This window comes from Schistocerca serialis, chromosome 8 (genome assembly GCF_023864345.2).
Source record: "Schistocerca serialis cubense isolate TAMUIC-IGC-003099 chromosome 8, iqSchSeri2.2, whole genome shotgun sequence".
NCBI classification, from domain to species: domain Eukaryota; kingdom Metazoa; phylum Arthropoda; class Insecta; order Orthoptera; family Acrididae; genus Schistocerca; species Schistocerca serialis.
In genome coordinates this window covers 457,707,882-457,735,643 of record NC_064645.1, presented here as the reverse complement: position 1 = coordinate 457,735,643, position 27,762 = coordinate 457,707,882, and the positions used below count along the sequence as shown (strand labels likewise).

At 42.6% G+C, this 27,762-nt stretch overlaps 1 protein-coding gene across 1 annotated transcript in view; it reads right to left on the bottom strand.

Annotated features, from left to right (window-relative positions):
* Positions 1–27,762, bottom strand: part of LOC126417068 (proline-rich protein 2-like) — a 164,299-nt gene that overhangs the window by 21,280 nt on the left and 115,257 nt on the right. Inside the window, exon 3 of the mRNA XM_050084961.1 lies at positions 24,005–24,390. Within this exon, the coding sequence (XP_049940918.1) occupies positions 24,005–24,390 (386 nt within the window). The remainder of the gene's footprint in view (positions 1–24,004; positions 24,391–27,762) is intronic.

The window sequence follows — 27,762 nt, the reverse complement described above, 5'->3', positions numbered from 1 at the left end:
ATTTTGAATATGGTTTCTGTGAGTGTCTGCTGCACTATTGCACTAGTTTTTATGTCTATTCCATACTCTACTAGTGCTCTCCAAGTCCATAAATGTGACTGCAGTCTAACTTTCGATAGTGTTTGCCAATTTCAAATCTGTTCAATATGTGATCTTCCTTTTCTGAAACCTGTCTGATATTCTCCTATCCTTGTATCACCTTGTGCTTCTAGTCTGTTGAATAATGCCTTGGATAGAGTTTTGCAAGTCACCAGTAATAATGAGATAGCCCTGCAGTTTTTAGGGTCTGCCCTGTCGACATTATTGCACTGTGGGAGGCTCGGCGTGCATTTATTTTAATTTTAAAACTGTTACAAAATTTCAGACTAGTAACTTTAAAATACCCTGTTTAACGGTATATTATCGAAAATTATTAGAACCTCAGTACACCATTATTTAGTTAAAGTTAAAGCAATGACCAAACAGATGTAATTAATTGCTCAATATATTCGTTATCTATTTGATGATAAAATACCTGCAGTTACAAATGTTCCAGTTTAGCGGGAGTGGTGTTAAGTAGAACGTATACCAACAATACACTCCATTTCTAGAATGATGATACACTCATGTGTCATAGTTTTTCTGTATCTAATAGCGTCCATACAGGGCTGGGAACAGCGAATAACCTTTCAGCTATTGTAATGTATGACGTGGGCCTATGGGAAACAATTTTTTGTGCCTAGGATTTTATAACTGATTTTAGCATTATTTGGGGCGCTGAAACTAAATATAAAATTAGTTTTCTTTCTGTCTGCCCTACTTTTTTAGAGCTGTTATTTTAATGTGCAGTTCCACATTAAACATCCAGACCGAATTCTGTTTTCTGCAGCTCTAAATAACGCACACAAGAATGGGTTCCTGCGTATTTGTCAGAGCGCGAGCCAGTTAGTTACAAGGAAATCCATCAGATAGAGTAGGCATCTGGTAACTTCATTAACCTTCAACGTCCTTTTTTGAGCTCTCACCCTACAGGGTAAAGGAAGTTGGCCTCGCACGATATTTGTGCTTAGGAAAAAGTCGTTCCAAAGTCAACCTAAAATGTACCGTGCTGTAGTTTGTTTTATTTGTGTTGTTGAACAGAAATAAAATGAGATCAAGTAGAAGAAGTTGCGTAAAGGATTCTGATGTGTTTTGTTACATATGCGGAGATGACACGTTAAAATAAAACGGAGAAACTGTTACAAAGCTTATCTTGAATACTTTGGTGTTAGGTTTGGTGATCAGGATAAAATGTGGGCACCGCATCAGGTCTGTTAAACTTGCACAGAACGTTTAAGACTGTGGACAACCGGGAAAAGCAAAAGCCTGAAATTCGGTGTGGTGAATTAAACACAATGGAAACAAAAGTATTGGCACTAGGAGGAAATAAAGAAATAAAAAATATGGTGAATGGAGAAATATTAGAATAGGTCGAAAATTTTAAATATCTTGGAAGCAGGATAGACACCGACTGGAAGTGAACCACAGAAATTAAAACAAGGATAGCAATGGCAAAAGAGGCATTTTATAAGAAAAGGAGCCGTCTGGACAGAGAACTCGGGAAGAGACTCATAAAATGCCTTGTATGGAGTGTCCTTCTGTAAGGCGCAGAAACATGGACTTTGAGGAAGAAAGACAGAGAAAGGCTGGAGGCTTTTGAGATGTGGACATGACGGAGGATGGAAAGAATAAGTTGGATGGCCAGAGTCAAAAATGAAGAGGCACCGAGAAGAGTGGGAGAGAAAAGACAGTTACTAGATGTAATAAAAAGAAGAAAAAGAAATTGGATTGGGCATATATTAAGAAAGAATGACGGACTGATATAAACAGTTTTAGAAGGTTGTGTAGAAGGGAAATGGAAGCGAGGAAGGAAGAGATTTCAAATACTGGCTGACGTGATGGACGGTACAACATACAGAAGAAGGAAGCAATGGATCGCAGAAAATGGAGAGGAAAAGGACTTACTAATATAGCAGAGCAGAAAACTGATGATGATGATGGTGATGATGATGATGACTTGGACATAATCCAAAAACCACTTCGATAAATGATATTTCTGCTCAGTAAATATTACGCTAATCAATGAAAACAATCGCAGCAATTTTCCTTAGTTTCTGCAACACACACGGTCCCTCACTGAGTGAGAGGAGGGGCCGATCACAGCGTTTCATATGCTGCCAGAGTTCCATGGTGGCTATTATCATCTCTCTGATACCAGTGAAGGCGACATTGATTTTACCATTAGTCCCTGAGAGCTTCTACCAGGATAAGTTAAATAACCTCACCAGAGCTGTCGATCTATGAAAACAAGCTTCTGAATTAATGGCTATCAGACTGAACGATAAAAAGCTACTGATACAAGGGATCAAAATTACCTTCCACCATATAAGAGAAATGGGTCTGCTACCCTTCTTCTAACAAGAAGACAGTCTTGTGTGTTATCACTATATTAGAGACTCCTGGAAAAAATGCGTTTTCCAGAACATTTTCCAGGTGATTTACGCCTCTTTATTGACAGCTCCAAGCAAAGTTTGAAATGTGTCCTATACAGTGGGAAAAAATTGGTTAGTACCAGTTGCTCATTCAGTTGGTTTGATCTCTGAGAAGACGAAGGGTCATAAACATCAATGGTTGATTTGTGTGGACTTAAAAATGGTAAACTTTCTCTTTGGACAGCAAAGTGACCACTCCAAACATCCTTGCTTCTTGTGCCTCTGAGATAGCTGAGACAAAATACACCCATGGATTAGAACGCGGCAACCTAGGAGAGAAAACATGGATGTTGAGTAAAAGAATGTCATTAGCGACGCCCCAGCTGAACGCATATCAAGCTGGCCCTAATGAAACAGTTTGTAAAGTGTGCATCATGATTTGCATATACCAGGAGAAGACGCTTCAGCTGAGTGGAAAAAAAAAGCAGTAATATTTGACGGATCAGAAATGAGATAAAAAGGAAAAAAGGATCCTGCCTTCGTACATTCGATGGATGAAGCTGAGCAAGTAGTCTGGACTTATACTGTCGGAAGTTTTCTGGACAAACGCAAACCTAAAAATTATGTTGAACTGGTAAACTAGTTACTTAACAGTCGCACATCTCCTGGGTATAATATAAGTATTAAGGTGCACTACTTGACCTCCTTCTTGTAAATGTGTGGTACAACATCGAGGAACGAGGTGAAAGATTTCATTAGCATATTAAAACTGTGGAGAACAGCTACCGATGAAGATTGGATACACACATAACGGCAGACCATTGCTGGAGCTTAAAACATGACTTTTCCAAAACACATTCAGGAACGTCACGGAAAAGAAGTTTCCGAAATGTTCAGTGACTAGTTGGTTTCATCGATGGCTTTTAACATTATGATTGTATGTAAAAATATTTGTGTAGCATAGTATAATAAAAATTCCATATTTTTTGTTTCACCCTTAGCTTTAACTTTAAATAGTGTAATTTATATTTCATTAAAATGTTATATCTAATAAATCGGAGCTCTCAGGCAAAACTGATGCCATGTTTGAATTCATGGTCTCGAATTCATTCCAAATATCGGAACCAAACGACGGTTGGCTTACGTAATCTACCATTTACAAGGAAATAACAATGACTACAGGGCTTGGATAAGGAAACACCACGAGAAATACATGCTTGAACATAAACGCAGATGCTAGCCAATCCTGCAGGCTATTCTCTTGTATTTGACCACGAAAGGCGCCTGGGCAACGGCCTCAATTCGTTGCAAGTGTTTGTCGTGTTCAGAACAATATTTTGTGTAGTTTTGAATGCATGATATCAGAGCGAAGTGAATTGGAATGTGGGGAAATTGTTGGTGCTTGTATGTGGGTGCATTTGCGGACAAGGTAGGTGACGTGTACCCCATAGCCGAGATTTATACGTCACACAAGGAAAAAGGAAAAACATCATCCGCTAAGTCACAATGCGAACGGAAGTGTGTGCTAAGTGCTCGAGATAGACAGTCACTTATGAGGATTGTGAGGAAAAATAAGACGGCGACAGCTACAAAAACCTCTGCCGAAATGGATGTCGCACTTGCTAATCCTGCCAGCACCAAAACAGCACGAAATTAACTCCGCAAATAGGAAGGAATCTACAGGGCGAGTTGGAATTTCAGAACCATTCTACAGTGATTCCAACACCCTTAATGGGACAACTTGGAGCAAAAGCCGTAAATCCTGGGCTACGGAAGAATGGGAGAAAGTCATTTGGGCCGATGAGTCTTGTTTCATACTATTTCCAAGTTTTGGCCTTGTTTACGTCCCAGGAGTAAAACGTGCCAGATGCTCAGTGATGAATTGGGCATCCGTATCGTGCTGTTCCATGGGCCCCATGGATACTTTGCGAGGTGGTATTACTGCCAGGGATTATGTGCCGATACTGGCTGATCAGGTCCATTCCATGGAACAATGTTTGTTCCCCGATGATGATGCTGTGTTCCAATACGACAGAACAGGTGTTCACACCTCTCTCTACGTCCAGGACTGGTTTTGTAAGCGCGAGGATGAACTGGCGCATTTTCCCTGGGCACCACAGAAGCCAGACCTTAGTATTTTAGGGTTTTCAGCTCTCGTTTCCAAACGTTAAGTAAATCGTTCTTTTTGTATCCCGCCTGGATAGGCGGTGCCTAATACAGGCCGGGAGTGAAGGAAGCGAGTGGGAGCAGGACAGATGAAGCACTTCGGTACTGCATGTAACTTTAACACTTTTAATAGCGTCAAAAACACAAGTAAATATCAAATGCATACATAACTTTGGCTAGGATGAGCACGTAGGTGTGAAGCCGTAGTCCATATCTAATCCTGTGAAGTTAGGATGACTGATCTGTATAATCTCAAAACTAACAAATACTCGTTGCTGTCCAAACTTTAACTGAACGTAACTAATAAAAAAAAATGGTTCAGATGGCTCTGAGCACTGTGGGACTTAACATCTGTGGTCATCAATCCCCTAGAACTTAGAACTACTTAAACCTAACTAACCTAAGGACATCACACACATCCATGATCGAGGCAGGATTCGAACCTGCGACCGTAGCGGTCACGCGGTTCCAAACTGAAGCGCCTAGGACCGCACGGCCACACCGGCCGGCTAACTAATACAAAGTCTCAATAGCAAGCTAGCCCACTTCGTAGTAAAAGCGATATTTCCAGGCCGTCCGCTCTTGATGAGAAAGGGCTGAAATCAAGACGGCACCCGCTGAGCTCCACAGCGTCGGCCAGAGGGCGCTGTGGTCGGCGTAGTAAGTCTTCTCTCGTAGTGCCAACTTACGAGACCGTGCATCTACATTGTGGCATACGCCACAGTTCTATTGCAACTGCTTAAGTTTTGCACAGCCATATCAGTACACTTTTCATCACTTGAAATCGCTACGCGCACCCAATGTGTAATGGACGTAAAAGTAAACCAGCACCTGCATCTACATAAATGCTCTGCAAGCCACCATACGGTCCATGGTGAAGGGTACCTTGTACTACTACTAGTCATTCCCTTTCCTGTCCCACTCGGGAATGAAGCGAAGGAGAAACCATTCTCTGAATGCCTCCGCATCAGCCTTGCTACCTCTTACTTCGTCTTAACGGTTCTCACATGATATCTTCGGTGGCGGCAGTAGAATCGTTCTGCAGTCACCTGTAAATGCCGGCAGTTTTCCGCGAGAAGAACGTCGCCTACCCTCCAGCGATTCCAATTAGAGGTCATGGATCATTTCGATAATACTCCTATGTTCTAGCACACTGCCTGTATCAAATCCAGCAGCACACATGTGAACTGCTTTGATGACTTCCTTTAATCCCATTTGGTCGGAGTCCCAACCCTTTTAGCGGCACTCAGCAATGGGTCACATCGGTGTTCTCAAATGTTCAAACGTGTGTGAATTACTAAAGGACCAAACTGCTGAGGTCATCGGTCCCTAGACTTACACGCTACTTAAACTAACTCATGCTAAGAACAACACACACACACACACAAACACACACACAGAAACACACACACACACACACACACATGGCCGAGGGAAGACTCGAACCTCCGGCAGGAGAGGTCGCGCAATCAGTGACATACACCGGTGTTCTATACGCGCTATTCTACACTACTGGCAATTAAAATTGCTACATCAGGAAGAAATGCAGATGATAAACGGGTATTCGTTGGACAAATATATTATACTACAACTGACATGTGATTACATTTTCATGCAGTTTGGGTGCATAGATCCTGAGAAATCACTACCCAAAACAACCACCTCTGGCCGTAATAACGGCCTTGATACGCCTGTGCATTGAGTCAAACAGAGCATGAATGGCGTGTACAGGTACAGCTACCCATGCAAATTTAACACGATACCACAGTTCATCAAGAATATGGAAGGTAGGAGACGAGATACTGGCAGAAGTAAAGCTGTGAGGACCGGGCGTGAATCGTGCTTCGGTAGCTCAGATGGTAGAGCACTTGCCCGCGAAAGGCAAAGGTCCCGAGTTCGAGTCTCGGTCGGGCACACAGTTTTAATCTGCCAGGAAGTTTCATCAAGAATAATGACTGGCGTATTGTGACGAGCCAGTTGCTCGGCCACCACTGACCAGACGTTTTCAATTGGTGAGAGATCTGGAGAATGTGCTGGCCAGGGCAGCAGTCGAACATTTTCTGTATCCACAAAGGCCCGTTCAAGAAATTCAAAATCCTCTAAACTGAAGAAAAACAACGTACATTTCTTTGGAACCCTAAATATTAACTCGCTCTTGAAGCCGGGAAAACTGAAGCAGCTCACCAAAGTCTTGAAGGTATATAAAATCCAAATATGTGCGCTGCAGGAAACCAGATTTACAGATGAAGATTTAATGGATTATGAAGGATACAGGATATTTAAAGGAAAGAAAGGCTGGAACCCATGTGGAAGAGGCCTTCCCCACCTTGGAACAGGCTTCATCGTGAAATCTAATTGGGTAAACTCAATAACCGACTTCCAGTCACCTAATGAACGCTTGTCTTTTCTCACATTCCGCGCCCTAAATAAAACCTATACACTCATTAATTGCCACGCACCCATCAACAATGACAATAAGAGAAACCCTCAGAAAGTAGATACATATTGGGAATCTCCAGACCACGAACTTTCTAAAATCCCAACATCAAATGTGAAAATACTGTTTGGGGACTTCAATGCACAAATAGGCCAAGAAAAAAAATTCAAAAAAACAGTAGGAAACTACCCGGCTCACAAAAGGACAAACAGAAATGGAGAAAGATTAATAGAACTATGCAAGGGTCATAACTTAAAATTAATGTCTACAAATTTCAAAAAACCTCCTAAGAAACAGAAAACATGGAAATCACCAAACACAAGTATTGGAGAGTTCCAGATAGATCACATAGCCATCACACACTATAATCAAAAAGAAATAATGAATGTGAGAGTTCGGAAAGGGGCAAACATTGTAACTGACCACTACTTATCGACAATCAAATTAAATGTCATAGCACAAAGAAAGAAACAAATACAAAACAGGAAAACTCAAAAGATAGACGCAAACATCTTGAAAGAGAAAAGAGAAGAATTCTGTCAAAACATAGTTATATGTTCGGATAAATGGGAAGATATAAAAGAAGGAATGATAAGATCTGCTCAAGAAGTCGCAAAAATGAAAAAGAGAAAGAATGGTGGGATGAGATATGTGGGGAAGCAATAGAACAAAGGATGAAGGCATGGAAGAAATGGCACTCAACCAAAAGTGATAAGGACTACCTGGAGTTCAAACAGCAAAGATCTTCTACAGCAAAACTCATTAGATCAGTAAAAAGACTATTTGAAAAGAACCAACTTATACAAATGGATAAAGATTTTAAGAGAAACAATAACAGATCCTTTTACAGCACATTCAGACAGAAACTACAAAAATATGTAGCACCAAATCTGTGTTTTAAAGATACCACTGGAAAACTAGCAATGAATAATGAAGAAAATTGTGAAATATTAGCAAAATATTTTGAACAACTCCTCAACTGTCAGGAACCTATTGAAAAATTACCAGCCAACACCCCAAACACAGTAAACAATAATTCTGAACCCCCATGCCTCATAGAAATCAGAGAAATCATTAAAAACCTTAAGAACAACAAAGCACCAGGGGAAGACATGATAATTGCAGAAATGTGGAAAAGTGTGGATAATACAACTCAAGAAAAACTACTGGGATTAATCAATGAGATTTGGAGAACGGAACGTATACCGGAAGAATGGAAAACTGCATTAATCCACCCCACCTTCAAGAAAGGGGATAAAACCGATGCAAATAACTACAGAGGGATATCTTTACTTCCGGTAACGTATAAAATTCTATCTAAGGCCCTACAAAACAGATTGGAGAAACAACTTGATCAATAAATTGGTGAATACCAAGCAGGCTTTAGGAAGGGAAGATCTTGTGTGGAGCAAATTTTAAACTTGAAGTTAATTATTAAATATAGACGGTTAAGAGGAAAAGACATCTTTATCACGTTTGTTGACTTCAAGAAGGCGTACGACTCCGTTGACAGAACAACCTTGGTTAACATCCTTAGAGAGTTTGGAGCAGACAAGAAAACAGTCGCAATCGTCAAAGAAACACTTACGGATACCTACGCAAAAGTAAAGTTCCGTGGTGAGGTATCCAGACCATTCAAAATCAGAACAGGATTAAGACAAGGAGATGGGTTGTCACCTACCCTATTCAACTGTGTGTTAGAAAAAGTTATTAGAGAGTGGAGGAAGAAAACGACTGAAGAAGGAATACAAAAAATCAGATTAGGAAGAATAAAGGATGGATTAGAAGTAGATTGCCTCGCTTTTGCTGATGACTTAGCGATTCTGGCAGGAAGTTTGGAAGAAGCAGTCAAACAGATCAATATTCTGAATGAAACAGCAGAAAAAGCAGGACTGAAAATCTCCTTTGAAAAGACAGAGTACCTAACCAATGTAAAAGAGGCACCGAACAATATGATTACAAAGTATGGCTAGATAAAGAAGGTTTCTAATTTCAAATATTTAGCGGAAATCATACAGCCCAATGCTTCAGATAAAGAAGGAAATAAAACAAGAACAAGAAATATGGAAATGGCATTCCAGCTAACAAAGAATGTGTACAACAAGAAGTCAGTATCAATTAACGCAAAAATAAGGCACTACAACACTGTGATTAAGCCAGAGTGTCTGTATGCATCTGAATGTTTAGCAATGAACACTAACAAGGAAATGGAAGCTATAGCAAAAAAGGAGCGAAAAATCATTAGAAGAGTACTTGGGCCGAGGTTTGAGAATGGGACTTGGAAGCTTAGAAGTAATAGAGAAGTGTATGACAAAATTGAGAAAGTGGGAGATACTATGAGGAAGAGAAGAGTAAGCTTTTACGCCCATTTGAAAAGAATGAATGATGAAAGGCTGACAAAGAAAATATTCATGTTTTTTGACAAGAACCCCAGAACCCAAATTGCCTGGTTCAAAGAAGTCAAAGCAGACTTAGAGGAGATGGGTATAGGAGAAGATGATATAACCAACAGAGACTTAATGAGAGACAAGATTCAACATTTTGAAGGATTTGAAGTGAAGAAGAGAAAAACTGGAGGAACAGTGTGGACAGAAGACCGAAGGGAGCAGCACAGAGAGAGGATGAAGACATATTGGCAGAAGAGAAAAGAGGAGGAGCGCAATAGGAGAAATGTACATTGAAAAATAGTTGTTTAACGCGGTCCCTAGACGGCCAAAATCGGAATAAAAAAAAAAAAAGGCCCGTACAGGACCTGCAACATGCGGTCGTGCGTTATCCTGCTGAAATGTAGGGTTTCGCAGGGATCGAATGAAGGGTAGAGCAACGGGTCGTAAGACATCTGAAATTTAACGTCCACTGTTCAAAGTGCCGTCAATGCGAACAAGAGGTATGAAATGAAATGTCGTGTGACTAGGGCCTCCCGTCGGGTAGACCGTTCGCCTGGTGCAAGTCTTTCAAGTTGATGCCACTTCGGCGATGAAATGATAATGATTAGGACAACACAATACCCAGTCCCTGAGCGGAGAAAATTTCCGACCCTGCCGGGAATCGAACCCGGGACCTTAAGATTGACATTCCGTCACGCTGACCACTCAGCTACTGGAGCCGGACCGAACAAGAGGTGACGGAGACATGTAACCAATGGCACCCCATACCATCACGCCGGGTGATACGCCAGTATAGCAATGACGAATACACGCTTCCAATGTGCGTTCACCGCGATGTCGCCAAACACTGATGCGTCCATTATGATGCCGTAAACAGAACATGGATTCATCCGAAAAAATGACGTTTTGCCATTCGTGCACCCAGGTTCGTCGTTGAGTACACCACCGCAGGCGCTCCTGTCTGTGATGCTGCGTCAAGGGTAACCGCAGCCATGGTCTCCGAGCTGATAGTCCATGCTGCTGCAAACGTAGTCGAACTGTTCGTGCAGATGGTTGTTGTCTTGCAAACGTCCCCATCTGTGGACTCAGGAATCGAGACGTGGCTGCACCATCCGTCACAGCCATGCGGATAAGATGCCTGTCATCTTGACTGCTAGTGATACAAGGCCGTTGGGAACCAGCACGGAGTTCCGTATTACCCTCCTGAACCCACAGATTCCATATTCTGCTAACAGTCATTGGATCTCGACCAACGCGAGCGGCAATGCCGCGATACGATAAACCGCAATCGCGATAGGCTACAATCCGACCTTTATCAAAGTCCCAAACGTGATGGTACGCATTTTTCCTCCTTACACGAGGCATTACAACAACTTTTCACCAGGCAACGTTGGTAAACTGCTGTTTGTGTATGAGAAATCGGTTGGAAACTTTCCTCATATCAGCACGGTGTAGGTGTCACCATCGGCGCCAACCTTGTGTGAATGCTCTGAAAAGCTGTTCATTTGCATATCACAGTATCTTCTTCCTGTCGGTTAAATTTAGCGTCTGTAGCACGTCATCTTCGTGGTGTAGCAAATTTAATGGCCAGTAGTGTATGTAGATGAGCTACACTTAAGCTCTGTTCAGTAAGGCGTTCCGTGACTCCAACCGTGAAGGGGATACTGCGGCATGTGAGAAGTGTTCGGTTTGTCGGCAAGCCTTGAAGGTCATTTGAAACTTAGACCACTGTGCAATGTCGCTGTAGTTTTCGCAGTGAGCGGTGCAGGAGTCATTCAAGTGAAATAATAGTTTCGTGTACCTTACCGAAAACAAAGTGCGCACTCAGCGCTGTGTGTTTAAGAAGTACATTTCGCTTACGTAACACTTTAGTTCATGGAAAACGGCTTGTAGTTTGAAATACTAACTTTAATATTGCCATTACGATGAATGAGCCAACATTTACATGGCTCGTTGTTGTGTTTGCTGGAAGAGATAATTAATACATCGTTGCAACTCATTATCAAAGGCAATGAATTAGGGTAATTAATTAGTCATGCAAGGAAAGTGAGTACCGTAATTTGAAAAGCACAGTGTTCATACTGAACGTCTGTTTCCAAGATTTATCAAGAAATTACTGAAATATATTCGTGGAAGTGTGGTGGATTGTGGAGTGAAGAGAGTGAAAGGACGACGGCTGACTGTCTCCTGAATAAACCCAAGTGTCATCTGCTGGCAAGTGTCGTGCCTCTTTGTTGTTACGTTTAAATACTCAGTATCAGCCAGGTCTACCACAGAACGTATATCGGCATATTCTTTCAGAACCCCAGCTTATAAACACACAAACACGAATGCGGACTAACTGCTACGTTAGAATTATTATTAGAGTTAGAATCTCTAATTTGTCAGTAATATGTAATTCGCTATTATGCGTATCTTGTAATCAGTGCTCTTCTATATACAATAAATACACAGGTCTGCAAAAACATATTTATTGAATATTGTTTCAAATCTGATAACTGACTTTTATGTACTTTACAGCGCTGATTTCAAAAATGCAATCCATTTTTTTCTATCACGTTTTCTCACAAAAAGGGAAGTATTTTTGGGTATAATAACAAACTTTAAGCAATTTATCACATTTTTTCCAACGTTATAAAATTTTATTTTATTTATAAATCATGTTCTAAACTACATTTCCAGTACACTTCCATTTCTCTTTAGGCTCGTAATTACTTATAATAACGCTTTTGCTTTCTGTCGAAGCTTCTTTTATTGCTTTTCCGGCTGTGGACTCGTTGAGGATCATCTCTTTTTATCATCCAGCAGTAGTCCGCTATCATGTTGACGTTCCATCTTCCTTGATGCCGGCCGAAGTGGCCGTGCGGTTAAAGGCGCTGCAGTCTGGAACCGCAAGACCGCTACGGTCGCAGGTTCGAATCCTGCCTCGGGCATGGATGTTTGTGGTGTCCTTAGGTTAGTTAGGTTTAACTAGTTCTAAGTTCTAGGGGACTAATGACCTCAGCAGTTGAGTCCCATAGTGCTCAGAGCCATTTCTTCCTTGATATCTTCTTCCACTACTTTCGCCCTGCTCTTCACTTACATCAACAAGGTTTGCAGGGAAGAAGTCAAGATGTGAGTGGAGAAAATGAACTTTAATGCTCGTGTTACAGCCCAGCTTCTTAATGTTGTCGAGCATGTCTGCGGCGATTGTCTTGTAGTTTGGATCTCTTTTGTTTCCTAGGAAACCGGTAACAACTAATTTAAAAGATGTCCATGCTGCCTTTTCTTTTTTGTTTTCATTTTGTCCACAAAGTTGATCTGTCATTAGTTTTCTAATGTCTGGTCCGACAAAAATTCTTTCCTTCAGCTTTGCCTCGGGTAAACCAGGAAACTCTCCAAAAAATATTTGAAACACTCCCCTTCTTTTGGCAATGCCTTCACAAATTGTTTCATCAGCACCAACTTAATGTGGAGTGGTGGAAGTAACACTTTTTGGGATCCACAAGGCTTTTGCCCTCATTATCTTTAACCCCTACCTGTAAGGTTTTTCTCAGGGGCCAAGCGTTTTTTATGTAGTGTTGCTTTCTGTCTCTACTGTCCCATTCACAGAGAAAGCAAGGGAACTTTGTATAGTCACTTGTTGACCAAGCAGCATTGAAATCACTTTTAAAACAGCACTTAGTGTCCGTTTGTGGCCTGAATAGCAGAGTTTGCTTAAAACCAGTTCACGGTTTCCGTAACATTCTTTTAAGTGAACAGAGTGTCTAGCTGATATAGAAGCATACTTATTGCCATTGTGTAGACGTACTGCTTTAAGGCTTCTTTTTGAAGAATCAATAAAAAGTCTTCACTCATAAGGAGTATATTCTATTTTGAAATTTTCTATAAGTCCAGGAACATCACTGCAAAACACCAGGTCACCTTCCTGAGAGAAGAAAGAGACAAACTCCTTTTCCCTCGATCGATACCAAGAAAAGGATGTACCCGGAGCCAACATATGTTTATCTTTCAATATAGATCCTAAAACCTCTGCCGATTCTTTAGAATGACCTAGGTCTCTAACTAAATCGTTCGGTTCCGATTGTGAGAATGGAATGGGACCGGTTGTGCCAGGATCATAGCAATCTCTGTCTTCTTCACTATCACCTTGCTGAGCCAATGGCTCGTGATCATCTATATCATCCAAAGAATCTGGAGGAGAGGCTATTGGTACTTCAGATCCATGAGGAACAGGGCGAATGACTGATTGAATGTTAGGGTAAGAAATACCCTTTCCGTTTTTCAAATTAAAACCTCGTACGTTGCAAGAACAAAAATAGCAGTCATCACTATGATTTTTGAGCTCCTCCAAACCATTGGTATTCCAAAACGTAAGGACTGCTTTTTACGTTGAAACCATTGCCTCAGTTCTTCAACATACACTGAACAAACATTGTGTGGGCCCAAGGGTTATCTTGATTGCCTAACTTTATACCAAAATAGGCGAAAAATACTTTTTCAACAAAATCGGAAATGTTTGTTGCTTTTTAACGGTATGGTTACCACAAATGTAGCAGAAGCAATCTGGTGAGTTTATACATCCTCTGGTAGCCATTGTCCATTGTCCATAAAACAACTTCACAACACAAGAAAACAGTCATTACTTTAAAGCACTAGTAACAACAACACGTGAACAGCATAGAGTGAAGAGGTACTGTGAACTGAAGGACAGTAGTAGAAGCGCACTGCTTCGTGATGGCGAGAGAAGGGGTAGCGCGACAGACAGGCACTGACATCAAAATACTGCTGGTTTCTCCTAATTACTTTTACGCATATCTAGTATAAAAACGGCTAAATAATAGTTTATGGAGATCCTAAAAACCAAAATGCTAACTCACTAGAGCTGAAATATCGATAAAAGCTAAAACTAGACAAGCAGTTTGTGAAATAACTGTACGTGATGGAATTTTTTCACTATTTTCCCGAAATCAGCGTTGAAAACACTATAAAAATCACTTAATAAATCTGAAATAATTTTTATGTCGCAGACCTGTGATATTACGACTGTGGCAGTACTCGTACGTGCAGTTCAGTATTAATATCGAAATTCAAGGCAACTACCAAATTCTTGGAGCTAACTCAAAAATAAATAGTGTCGGAAGTTCCATGCGGCTTTTCGCGGATGATACTGTAGTATACAGAGAAGTTGCAGCATTAGAAAATTGCAGCGAAATGCAGGAAGATCTGCAGCGGATAGGCACTTGGTGCAGGGAGTGGCAACTGACCCTTAACGTAACAAATGTAATGTATTGCGAATACATAGAAAGAAGGATCCTTTATTGTATGATTATATATTAGCGGAACAAACACTGGTAACAGTTACTTCTGTAAAATATCTGCGAGTATGCGTACGGAACGATTTGAAGTGGAATGATCATATAAAGTTAATTGTTGGTAAGGGGGGTACCAGGTTGAGATTCATTGGGAAAGTCCTTAGAAAATGTAGTCCATCAACAAAGGAGGTGGCTTGCAAAACACTCGTTCGACCTATAGTTGAGTATTGCTCATCAATGTGGGATACGTACCAGGTTGGGATGACGGAGGAGATACAGAAGATCCAAAGAAGAGCGGTGCGTTTCATCACAGGGTTATTTGGTAAGCGTGATAGCGTTACGGAGATGTTTAGCAAACTCAAGTGGCAGACTCTGCAAGAGAGGCGCTGTGCATCGCGGTGTAGCTTGCTGTCCAGGTTTCGAGAGGTTGCGTTTCTGGATGAGGTATCGAATACATTGCTTCCCCCTACTTATACCTACCGAGGAGATCACGAATGTAAAATTAGACAGATTCGAGACTGTAACAGGAATAGGAGGTAATGACAGTGGCACGTAAAGTGCCCTCCGCCACAAACCGTTGGGTGGCTTGCGGAGTATAAATGTAGATGTAGATACAATAGAAGATAATATTTATCGCTTTACAACCTCAGTGAAATACTTAATAGGTGAAATCATAAAAAATAAAAAAACTTCACACCAGGCAACACCAGGTGGGTACACAATGGTAAGCATCGAAACCACGGAACACTGTGCCCTGCCCGATATGTAGTCCTGAAGACGCCTGCAAACGCTATGTCGCCGGCCTGTGTGGCCGAGCGGTTTTAGGCGCTACAGTCTGGAACCCGCGGCCGCTACGGTCGCAGGTTCGAATCCTGCCTCGACCATGGACGTGTGTGATGTCCTTGGGTTAGTTAAGTTTAAGTAGTTCTAAGTTCTAGGGGACTGATGACCTCAGAAATTGAGTCCCATAGTGCTCAGAGCCATTTGAACCAAACGCTATGTCCGGCACAGCTCGGGAGCGAAGCGACCTTGCGATGTATGAGTTCCAGGGTGGCGATGTCTCTGCTATGTCAGGTGTGGGCACGACAGTCTGGCATGACTATACTGCTAGCAAGCCGACCTGGGAACCAACCCAGCCACCTCGAGTAACTTGTCGTGGACGTGTGGGGTGCGAACCGCGGCCTCGACGCTTGGCTGGCAAGAGCTTTCGTCAGTGGACACCTGAAGGGAGTTAAGATTAACACTTCTCCAGCAGGTTGCACAGAATTTCTGTGATATCTGGTTATACCTCTCATTGTTCTCTAGCAGTCATGCTAGTTAAATTAACAGGAAAGGTCGAATTAAACAAGTGATTTTTTAATTTTGGGCATACCTCAGGGGAATCAAGAAAAACACTTCTCCAGCAGGTCGCACAGAATTTCTTTGATGTCTGATTCTATCTCTCATTGTTCTCTACCAGTCATGAGAGTTAAATTATCAGGAAACGTAGAAATAAAGGAGTGATTTTTTAATTTGGGGCATACCTCAGGGGAGCCAAGAATAACTCTGTTGCAGCAGGTCGCACAGAATTTATGTGATGTCCAGACTAAATGAATAGGCATTCATTTCTGAAGACATACTGATATGTTATTTGCTTTTGAATTATGAGTGAAAACAAATTCAGTGGACTTTGTGTTAGCCTTTATTTTATTTTCATGAGCTCTGAACTGCAACCCACCCATACCTACATACGTTCTCCTGATAGTACTTGATAAAACGGACTCATTCAACTGCCACAATCACTCAATGAACACTAAACGGAATATCAATCTGCAATTCGATATCACTTCTTTAGACATTGTACAATGTACACTAGTCATCAAGTCCCAACTTCAGTAGACTTTCGAAGACAAAATTTTGACTGTCACAACCCTTAATTTTCAAAAATAAAATGAGTCTTCTTTTCTGCTCATTCTTTATATTATTTATAGGAATTCCTTAAAGTAGCTTAAGGCCTTACAGGTATTATTTATTGCATATACTACTCAAAATTTCTTTTATGTTCTTTTCTAAATTATTATAGCCTGCTTTTTGTTTTGTTATTTTAATTTTCTCATCAACTTTCTGGAGTTATATAATGAATCATTCCACCAACAAGCAGTCTTAACTCACATGACCCCCACTGCACCTAATGAATTAAACTGAACTGTGCAGGCAGCGACAGAGGTAGCGTTGATGATATTAGTTAATGGGAACAGTGTCAGAGGCAAGCAGTCTCCAGCCGCTATTTCCGCCGTGCCTGCGGCGACCTTTTCACATTCATATTTAAAAAATACATTCCTCTCTTCTACCGCATTATAACAAAGAGAAATTACCACTTATGCATAGTACAATAGGAATTAGTCTCTGTCCCTTCACAAACTGGCAAAAACGTGTGCGTGCTCTGTCAACGTGTGTATTATGGAAGCCACTGTAGAATGAATGCTGTGGGTACAATTAGCACGCGCTCGAGATGAGGTATTTGCTCTCTGTACAGCTTCGGTCCCAATGCCACATACACAGTGGAAGTAGCACAGTTTCTTTTATCTCAGAAGCAACTCCTCGTTGTCGTTATTTTGGTAGGTACTCAAAATATTAGTAACGAAACATAGCTTAATGTGGCAGGTTTAACATAAATTATAACTTTTCAGTGCTTTTAATATGTAACCAGCCCCACCATTTCTTTTTATGTCTGATTTAGTGCAGTGCCATGTGCCGTAATGGCGACAAGTACTGTGAAGAGGTTAGCACCTGTGTTCTGTACGAGGCATACACCCACAGTGTGTCGATTATGGCTGGGTAAACGACACTCGCGTCTGAAAAGGCCAGAGATTTCACGATAGGTGGTGGGGATCGGTACGGTATGAAACGCTGCTCCAACAATCATGTAACATTGAGTAGCGCTGCGAGAGTACGAGCGACTCGTGAGAAACTAGGAACTGTACAGCCACAACAACAATCTGTAGCTTGTGAAGAAAAAGGTTCCTGGAGATTTACTATGACCGTGAATCAGCAATCAGACAATGTTTAAAGGGAAACTGCATGAAGTAAATCAATATTGTGTAAGCCCCACGAACCCGTTTTACTTCCGGAAACTTCAAATGCACACGTATATATGAGAAGTTTCCCAATCCTGTTAAAATCCTGATAATAAAATCCTTTGATAGTGGAAAACAGTAAAACACTCTGAAACTAATATGATAAATAATGACGCAGTATACTCTAATTTTGCTTACCAGTAACAGTTAAACCCAGATAAATTTGCAAGGAAACATGAATGAATGGGAATATGACATTAAGTAGTATGTAAACAAAGTTCGCGTACTTTGACGTGTGTCAGATTCAAAGTTCCCTATAATTCTCTAAATTGAACCAATGGCGAATAAGCTACTTCTTTGTAATTGGTCGGTGTAAATAACTTCAATGGCAGATGCCTCATCTTACACGTTTGGCCACATTTCGCAGTGCAACATAAATTCTCCTATCTAAATTACTGTATGTACAAATCGAACCACACCCCTCCAAAAGACACATACAACCCATGCAACGACTAGTACAAATACACTGAAAAGCAAAATCAACAAATGGTGGCAATAACTGCTGTTAGTGGTGGGGTCAACAATCACTGAAGCTGAACAGTCTTTACAGTACACTACCTTTATTTACAGAGATAAACATTAAGAGATAGTCTATTACGGAACAAAAAGCAATTAAATTGGTCAGAATTTTGTTTCTCGAAAAGAGGATTGGTTTTGAGTCTTATCTGTTCTGGGTCGGCGTGATGTGGCGACGGCGGTAGAAGCAGTTTGAAGTTGCTGATATGAATCCTGTACGTTCATCCAGTCATGTCCTTGGCATTAAGATATTCTCTTTCCTTTCATTCTGTTTCCGCTGACGATGGTAATAAATTGAGTAGCATCCATTTGTCGTAGGCCGGAACAAAATAACTGCTTATGCCGCACCTAAAGGTCGTATTAGTTCAACTGAAACTTTTACTTTGGCACTCTCCATAGATTGTGTTTACATTAACATTTCATTTGCTATACTTTGCCAATTGCGAAGCTGGACGGTCCATCTACAGTTCATGGTTCACAATAACACGGTTCCTGCGAAAACAGTCACTTACGTATCAACACAGTTCACAGCTTCCACATTGGCAGTTACTGTTCTAGCACACGTCATATATCGCACTCAAGAAATTGAGCAATATTAAAGTGACAGTTTATGTAATGCAGCTCAATTCTAAATAATGTCTGTTCACGAGTGCATTGTCACTGCCACAAGCATCATTCTGAAAAAAACAACAGCGTCTGCGTAATACGACGTCCGTTTAGAATACTCATCATTACGTCAAATTTCTAACTGGTCTAACACAAGAAAGTCCGGTATTAATATCGCGTTAAACGCACACCATTACTATACACAGGACTTGCTTCTGTACCGCCATGCTTACGCGCCATCTGCGACTGTCTGCTCACTGTTCGACCCGACAACTATCGATACCTCTCTCGCTCCACAGTTCTTACAACACTTCTGCCTATTGCATTCCGTTTCACACAGTACATTTAATACAACTATCTGGAAGATAATCAGAAAAAAATCCAAATCTTTACAGAACGAACTCGTATAGTAAATAGCACAGTAAACGTAGTCACACACTTCGTGTTCTACACTATATAACCAAATGAAAAATATTGTATGTCATCAGAAATATATCTATGGAGTTGAAGGTAGTAAAAGAAAGGAAAAAAGTTATATCTGTTATTAGCCATGGCATCACAAGCTCAGCTTAAAATTTGACAGTTTAGTGCTACACAGGAGGGAATACCATTAAATCCTATGGCCAAACACACTCGAGCCAGTTTACAACAGAAGTTCACATCGGTTGTTATTTCTGTGGTCTTCAGTCGGAAGACTAGTCTAATGCAGCTGTCCACGCTACTCTATCCTGTGCCGGCTTCTTCGTCTCCTAAGAACTGCAATAAGAGCTACATCTACTTGAAGCACCATAGTGTATTTGTCCCTCGGTTTCCCTCAATAAATTTTACTCCCAACATTTCTCTCCCCAATACGATTCAGTACCTCCTGAACAGTTATTCAGTCTACCCACCTAATCTTCTGCATACTTCCACAACATCACATGTTAAAAACTTCTATTTTCTTCTTGTCACAACTGATTACCGGTCACGTTTCACTTCCGTACAAGGTTAGACTCCAGACAAATACCTTCAGAAAATAGTGCCTATCACTTAAATTTATATTAAGTTTTAACAAATCTGTCTTTTTCAGAAACGCTTTTCTTGCTATTGCCATATTGTTCTTGAACCATTTTTTTAGCCACGTAGCAAAACTCATTTACAACTTTTAATGTCTCGTTTTGCAATCAAATTCCCTCGATATCGCGTTATTTAATTCCCCTACATACCGTTACCCTTGTTTTATTTTTGTTCATGGTTATCTTATAACCTGTTTGCAAGGCACTTCGCATTCATTTGCACAACTGTTTACTGTCTCCGACAGAATTGCAATATCATCTACAGGCCTCTGAATTTTTAGTTCTTCTCTACGAACTACAATTCCCCCTCCATTGTTTCTTTGGTTTCTCTCACTTTGTGCTCAACGTACAGTTTTAATAGCACCGGGCATAGCCTGACACCCTGTTTCACTCCATTCTGAACTATGTTTCCATTTTATGTCCTTAGGCTTTTTTAACTATAGTCTCGTTTCTGTATAAGCTCTGTATAAGATTTAGCTGATGTGCTTTATCCTTGCTACCCTCATACTTTCAAAAAAATATTTTCCAATTGCCACTGCCAAAAGATTTTTTTAACTCTAAAAATGATCTCATGAGCTATTTGTGGTGGATATGTAAATATTTGTGGTGTTTTTAAGTTAAGATAAGAATGAAACGGAAATGTTTTGTACTTCTGAAAATATATTTAACATTGAATCCAGAGTAAGAAAAAGTAATGTTTCATGAAGTAATTAGAGAGTACGCCGATTTATCAAGTGGACTGTAAATGATCATTTACGTCCCTGTTCATAAACAACATTAGAATAACAGGCAAATGTGTTACCACATTTTAATCAGCTTCAAAACAAGACTGTAACATTCAGATGAAACAAGGATGAAATTTAATTAGTAGTTACAGGCATAATAAACGATCAAACACTATTAAACTGTCTGATTGTGGCGGCGAGAATAAATTACGACGGCGAGTCTTTTGGAGACTTGTAGTACGAAGAGACGCCACTGGATCGCGGGACGAGCGAATGTCTGAGAACAAGCCCGAATCGTGACTGACATCTGCTGTTCATTTATTAATTGCTCATTTTGTATGTGACCTGTACCCCGGAAGATACTGTGGTCCACGCTGCACAGTGATATTACCAAGACCCATCGCATATTAACAAAATTGTTTCCTTCTTTTATAAGTAGTTTACTGGACTATTAAAAAGTATAAAGAAGAGTTTGAGCAGAAAGAAACATGCTGAAAGTCATCAGAAAGAGAAAACGGAACTGGATTGGACACTGTTTGAGGAGAGATTGTTTATTGAAGGAAGGAATAGAAGGAATGGTGGAGGGAAAAAGGGGAAGAGGAAAAAGAAGATATCAAATGCTGGACAATATAAAAGGAGGCAAATATTCAGAAATGAAGAGACTGGCTATGGGCAGACTGAAGTGGAAGAGGCTTAACCCATGACAAGACCTGCCGTAAGGCAGAATACCGTACTACTACTACTGGACAGGACTGCGACCAACTGCAAAAGCGACTGTGTGTCACAGTGCTAAGAAACGTTGTGGGGGCAGTGTCAACAGAAGTCGCTAGATTGCGGGACGACCGCAAGCTAGAACAGAGGCTGAGTTTTACTGACAGGGGCACCTTACGAATTTCCCCTCACCACTTGGATACGTATTTACAAAATCCGCGGGCCACGACTTGGACTTCAACAAACGTAAACAGGAAAATGCAGTTCTCAACGTTTCCGAGAAAATCGAGTTTCAAACTTTTAGGCCTGTTTATATTCTTTGTTTGGTGTCTGACATTCAAGCAGCGAGAAAGCGGTTACTTTTCATAAGCGCTAGGGCCCTGCACCGAATCCATCCCACGTTATTCTGCCAACGTACGGTGTCAAAATAGTCCCTCCCAAATGTACTCCACTGTGCGTGCAGGCGAAGAATCTTATAAAACGACTACAAAATAGCGCGTACATCGCCGAAGAGAATAGAGATAGCTTCTAGAGAAGACTGTATAAAAGTGCAACCAATTGTACACCCTCAGTCGTCTGTACTATATGAATATGCGTGGCAGGCCACTAAATTCTGTGATGACCAAAGACTGTTTATGAATGTAAACGAAGCTTTTTTTGCAACTTACACTTTGAAGAATTATGTACATACAAATGTTTGGCTTTCATCACATATTGTTTTATATCGCAATAATCATTACAACAAACATTCTCACAGATTTATCGTTCGGCTATTTATTGAATCATACTTCGTTCTCTCGCATAGCGACGTGGCGTTATTCAGTCACGTTGATCTTAATTGGCATTTTCCGAGGAAGTCTGTCTCAGAAGCAAGCACCAGTACGTTTTGAAATGAGCACGCCTGCAGTCTTTCGTAATGTTTTTCATCATTCAGTGAAGGACGCCGTGACACAGATTCAGAGATGCAGCTTGTAATGAGGTTCGCTACAGCCCATTTCTCAGTAATTTTTAAGTGATAGCTGTCACAAACTGCAAGCACTTTTGCCCATCACGAATCGAGCCTAAAAGGCAAGAAAGCACACTTTTTGGCATTTGATTACGCACCAAGAGTGCATAATATTCAATGGGTGCTTGCTGGAAATGCATTCCTAAAATCAAACCTTTTGTTTTTACGAAAGGTCTATCAGAGGGCCTATCACTTTTTGGTGATGCGTGTAAGATATGCGTAATACAGGTTTATATAGTTAAAACAGATAAATTGCCGGGTGAAACTCCTTCAAAATTTGTATGAAGTTACATTAAGCTTTTAGATAGAGATGGTAGGCTTTCATGTTTCTTTCTTTTATAAATTTCAAGATGGCGGACGATGCAGAGACGACAGAATTTGCACGCACGCTGCAGCTCTGTGCTCAGTGACCAGAGATCTACAACCAAGTACTACAGTAATTACCGGCCTTGATGTACATTGCTCGGTCATCGTTTGTCCACCAGATTTTTTTCGCGGACAAGTGAATTGACCCGCAGCAAAGATCTAAACACTTAGGAAGGTATCGCAGGCAGAGGTGGAAATCGGTGACGTTACATTGCTGCGCGACTGCGTAGAGAAAATTCCTTTCGGTAAGAGACGTGGAGTAAATACAAACTTTGACAGTTTGCGTCAAATGCATGTTCCCTATCGGTATCCATCTGGCTGTCGGGGCGACTGTCTTGACTTTTCACCAAAAGCCCCCATTTCAGTTCTCATTACACATCCGTTTGGGCTAAATCAACATTTGACAGTTCTTGTGGCCTATGAGTTTTGTGGCGGCGTTCGTAGCGACAAACAATTCGCTGTAGAAACGGCTTACGAAGTCACCGCCACACTTTTAATAGCGGGCCGACCGGTCCGCTGGAATAGTGAACAGAAAGATGAAAACCCAAACACTCTGATTAAATAAAAGTCGGTACTTATCTTTATTAACGAAGATACAGAAACACAGTAGTGAACTCCGTGTCTACAGAAATCTGTCTAGTTCGAGTCGGAGCGGCTAGGTCAACGTCGGCTGACGACAAACAACAACTCTGCTGCGATGAACACACAACTGACTAGCAAGTACACAATTCGGTGGCGAGTATACAACTGAGCGGCGAATACAGAACTGTCCTAGCGCTCGCGACTCCAGCGCTTAAGAAACCAGAAGCCAGCGATGGCGCGCGCAGACTTGCGGCGATTTCCTGTCTCGCTGGCGCTGCTTATGCGGACGGAGTCCGGACTTTGATGCTGCCAACCTTTTGGCAGCGGGCTCGGGTAGCATTACTGGCTAGGATATAACACTCCTCCCCCCCAAATCGCCGCACCGTCGTTGAATAATGACGTGGCGAGCGTCGACGGCGGGGGAGGGGTCTGGCTGCAGGCGTAGCAGAAGAGACCGGGGCGGAGACTGTTGTCGGTGGCAGTCCCCGGTCCGCACCCCAGCATTGGCTGCGCGGGGCCTCGGGAAACAACGACTGAAAACCGAAGTCAGGGTGCACGCCTGTGACCACGGGCGCAGCTTCTGGTACTGGACGCGACGGGGAGTCGGGACCCACGAAGAGAGGCAGCGTCTCCTGACGCTGCGTCGACGGCTGCTGAGTGTGCGCTGGACAAGGCGCTGCGGTGTCAGACTCCTTGGGGGTGCCCAAGGAAAGCGGCTGCAGGACAGGCTGCACAGCCACCGCTTGGGAAGGCGGCCCGGCTGAGGGGTCGACGTCCATCAGCTCCGAAGGCGGTGGCGACTGAAGAGGGACCGCAGGCGCCGGAGCGACCACCTGGGGCGCTCCCGGATGAAGCTGCGCGGGAGGCATCAACGGGACGGGCTGTCGGCGTGGTAGCGGCGACGGCTGCTGCTGCTGCCCTGGGGGCGGCAGCGAAGTCGGAAGGCGCGGCTGGAACCCGCCGCGGACCAAATCTGTGGACAAAGAACGAGCGGCAGAATCCGGGCGGCCAGCGCGGCGCAACTGGTTCTGATGCCTCCTGTGCACCCCAGTAGCACCTTGAACAGTATAAAAACCGCGACCCTGGACTCTTATCACGGTACCACGTTCCCAACGACGGCGACCGTCATAAACTCTGGAAAAAAAACAGGGTCGTCGCGCTGAAAACGCGTGCGATGCTCAGAAGCGGCAGGTCGATCCGGGGGGTGCAACAACCGTAGTAGGGTGCGATGACGACGGCCGTGGAGAAGCTCCGCAGGCGAAGGGCCGTCGCGTGGCGTGGTCCAGTACGACGACAGGAACGTGATGAGGGCCTGCTGACGAGAGTGCGTAGCACGAAGGCGGTCCATATGATCCTTGAATGTGCGTACAAAACGTTCCGCTGCACCATTCGATTGAGGGTGGAACGGCGGAGTAAGAACATGGCGAATGCCATTGGCAGAACAAAAACTTTCAAATTCAGCAGAGGTAAATTGTGGACCATTGTCAGACACTAAAACTTCTGGAAGACCCTCATTACAAAAAATTGAAGTCAACGCCTGTATAGTCTGTGCAGACGTTGTAGACTGCATGGGCACAACAAACGGAAAATTACTAAATGCATCTATCACGATGAGCCAACGAGAATTCCAATATGGACCAGCAAAATCAATATGTACCCGCTGCCAGGGACCGGCAGGGCGTGCCCACTCAAAATAGCGTTGAGGCGGAGCAGCTTGGTGTTCGGCACACGTCGAACAATCTGTAGACATCTGCGTAATCTGCTTATCAATGCCGATCCATGTACAATGACGGCGGGCAAGCTGCTTGGTGCGGACCACTCCCCAATGAACTTGATGCAACAAGTCGAGGACCTTGGATTGGAGCACTTGGGGAACCACTACACTAAGCTGGTCATTCTCGGTGCGTAACAGCAAAACTCCGTGCGAAACAGACAACAGATGACGTTGCGGATAATAGCGACGAACCACAGGATCCGATATATCCTTTGCCTTGGACGGCCAACCACGTTGAACAAAACGTAATAGTAAACTCAGATGAGGATCCGTAGCTGTCTCACGTGCCACCTGACGATAATCAATGGGAAAATCCCGGAGGGATTGATGCTCATCGGCGTCAATCTGATGGCAAGAGTCGTCAGAGGAATCGAAGACATCATCCGCAGCAATCGGCAATCTAGAAAGCGCGTCAGCGTTTGCATGCTGAGCTGTAGGGCGATACAGTATCTCATACTGGTATTGTGATAACAAAAGAGCCCAACGTTGTAGTCTCTGAGCTGTCCGCTGAGGAACTGGTTTAGACGGATGAAACAGTGACGTCAGGGGCTTGTGATCTGTTACTAAATAGAATGGTCTACCATAGAGGTAGTGATGGAATTTTGTGACACCGAACACAATAGCCAACGCTTCCTTGTCAAATTGGCTATAATTACACTGAGCTTTGTTTAGCAATTTAGATGCGAACGCAATAGGACGTTCGGTGTTACCGACTCGGTGAGACAACACAGCACCGAGGCCGAAAGAAGAGGCATCACAAGCTAACACCAGAGGCTTGTTAGGGTCGTAATGGACCAGACAACGATCATTCAATAAAGCCTCTTTAAGCTGCTGAAAGGCTGATTGGCAATCAGCTGACCACACAAACGGAACATTCTTACGGCGGAGACGATGCAACGGTGCAGCAATCTGTGATGCATTAGGTATAAACCTAATATAATATGTCAATTTGCCAAGAACTGCTTGCAATTCCTGCAGATTGCGAGGGGCGGGCAAATCACGAATAGCTGCTAAATGTGACTGGGAGGGATGAATGCCTTGAGCATTAATAACATGTCCCAGATACTCCAGCTCCGTAAGGAAAAATGAACATTTATCGATGTTGCAACGTAGGCCTGCCTGAGACAACACTGTAAACAAACACTCCAAATTACGGAAATGTTCAGCAGGCGTCCGACCGGACACAACAATATCGTCTAAATAGTTGCAACACGATGGCACATTAGCCAGAAGTTGTGACAAAAAACGCTGAAAAACAGCTGGAGCTGACGCACAACCAAAATGCAAACGCAGAAAACGGAACAACCCCAACGACGTGTTTATGACAAAATACTGTTGTGATTGCTCGTCGAGGGGCAATTGCAAATATGCTTCACGGAGATCAGTTTTGGAAAAGAAACGAGCTTCCCCTAACTTATCCATCAGCTCGTCCGGTCTAGGCAAAGGAAAAGAATCAATGACAGTCTGAGGATTAACTGTCGACTTAAAATCAGCACACAAACGTAACTTGCCAGACGGTTTCTTTATAATAACTAAGGGAGAAGCCCACTGGCTCGCTGAAACGGGTTGAATAACACCGTTGTTTTGCCAACGACGAAGTTCATCTGCTACAGGTGCCCGGAGGGCGTGAGGCACTGGACGAGCACGAAAAAATCGAGGCTGAGCATTATCTTTTAACGTAATATGAGCGGCAAAGTTCGCAGCACAACCTAGTTCGTCTTTAAATATGTCACTGTATTGTTTACACAAATCGGTTATGCTGTCTTGAGGAACAACAACAGAATTAATTTGCAACACATTGTCTTGGATGGACAGGCCAAACAAGTCAAAACAGTCTAATCCAAAAATGTTTACACTGTCTGTAGCCCGGAGCACTGTGAATGAAACTGTTTTTGTATTGCCACGGAATGTGGCTGGCACGCTACATACACCTAACACAGGAATTTGTTCTCCACTATAAGTAGCCAAAGAATGTTTTGCCGCTGAAAGTTTAGGGCGGCCGATAGCCGCATACGTAGCACTATTTATGAGAGTCACAGACGCACCAGTGTCTAATTGAAAATTGAAGGTCTTATCCTGGGTGCGTAGCTTCACAAATAGTTTATTACACTGTCTCTGGATCGGTGCAGTGGAGGCGGAAGACACAAAATCAGCGCGTTTAGCGCGTGTTCGCTGCTTACGACAACTCGTGGGTTGGGCGGGTGGAACAACAACTCCCGCTTCACTTGCAGTCTGTACATTACTTTTTACAGCGTTTGAATTACGCTTGGGTCGCATAGCAGAGGGCTGGGTGGGTGGCTTATTGCGAACAAGTTTATTACCCACACGAACCGTGGAAGAGTCTTTAAACGCGACCTTCTGGGCGGGCTGGCTTTGAAGAACATGAATATCCATGGGCTGGGCAGCACTAGAATTGTTCTTGCGTTTACGCAAACAAACAGTCTGGATGTGTCCTTTCCTTTGACAAAAGTGACAAACCGCGTTTCTTAACGGGCAACGTTCGCGAGGATGAGCAAGAACACACTTAGGGCAAGACTTAACTCTATCATTTTGCACACGCGGCTGACGAAT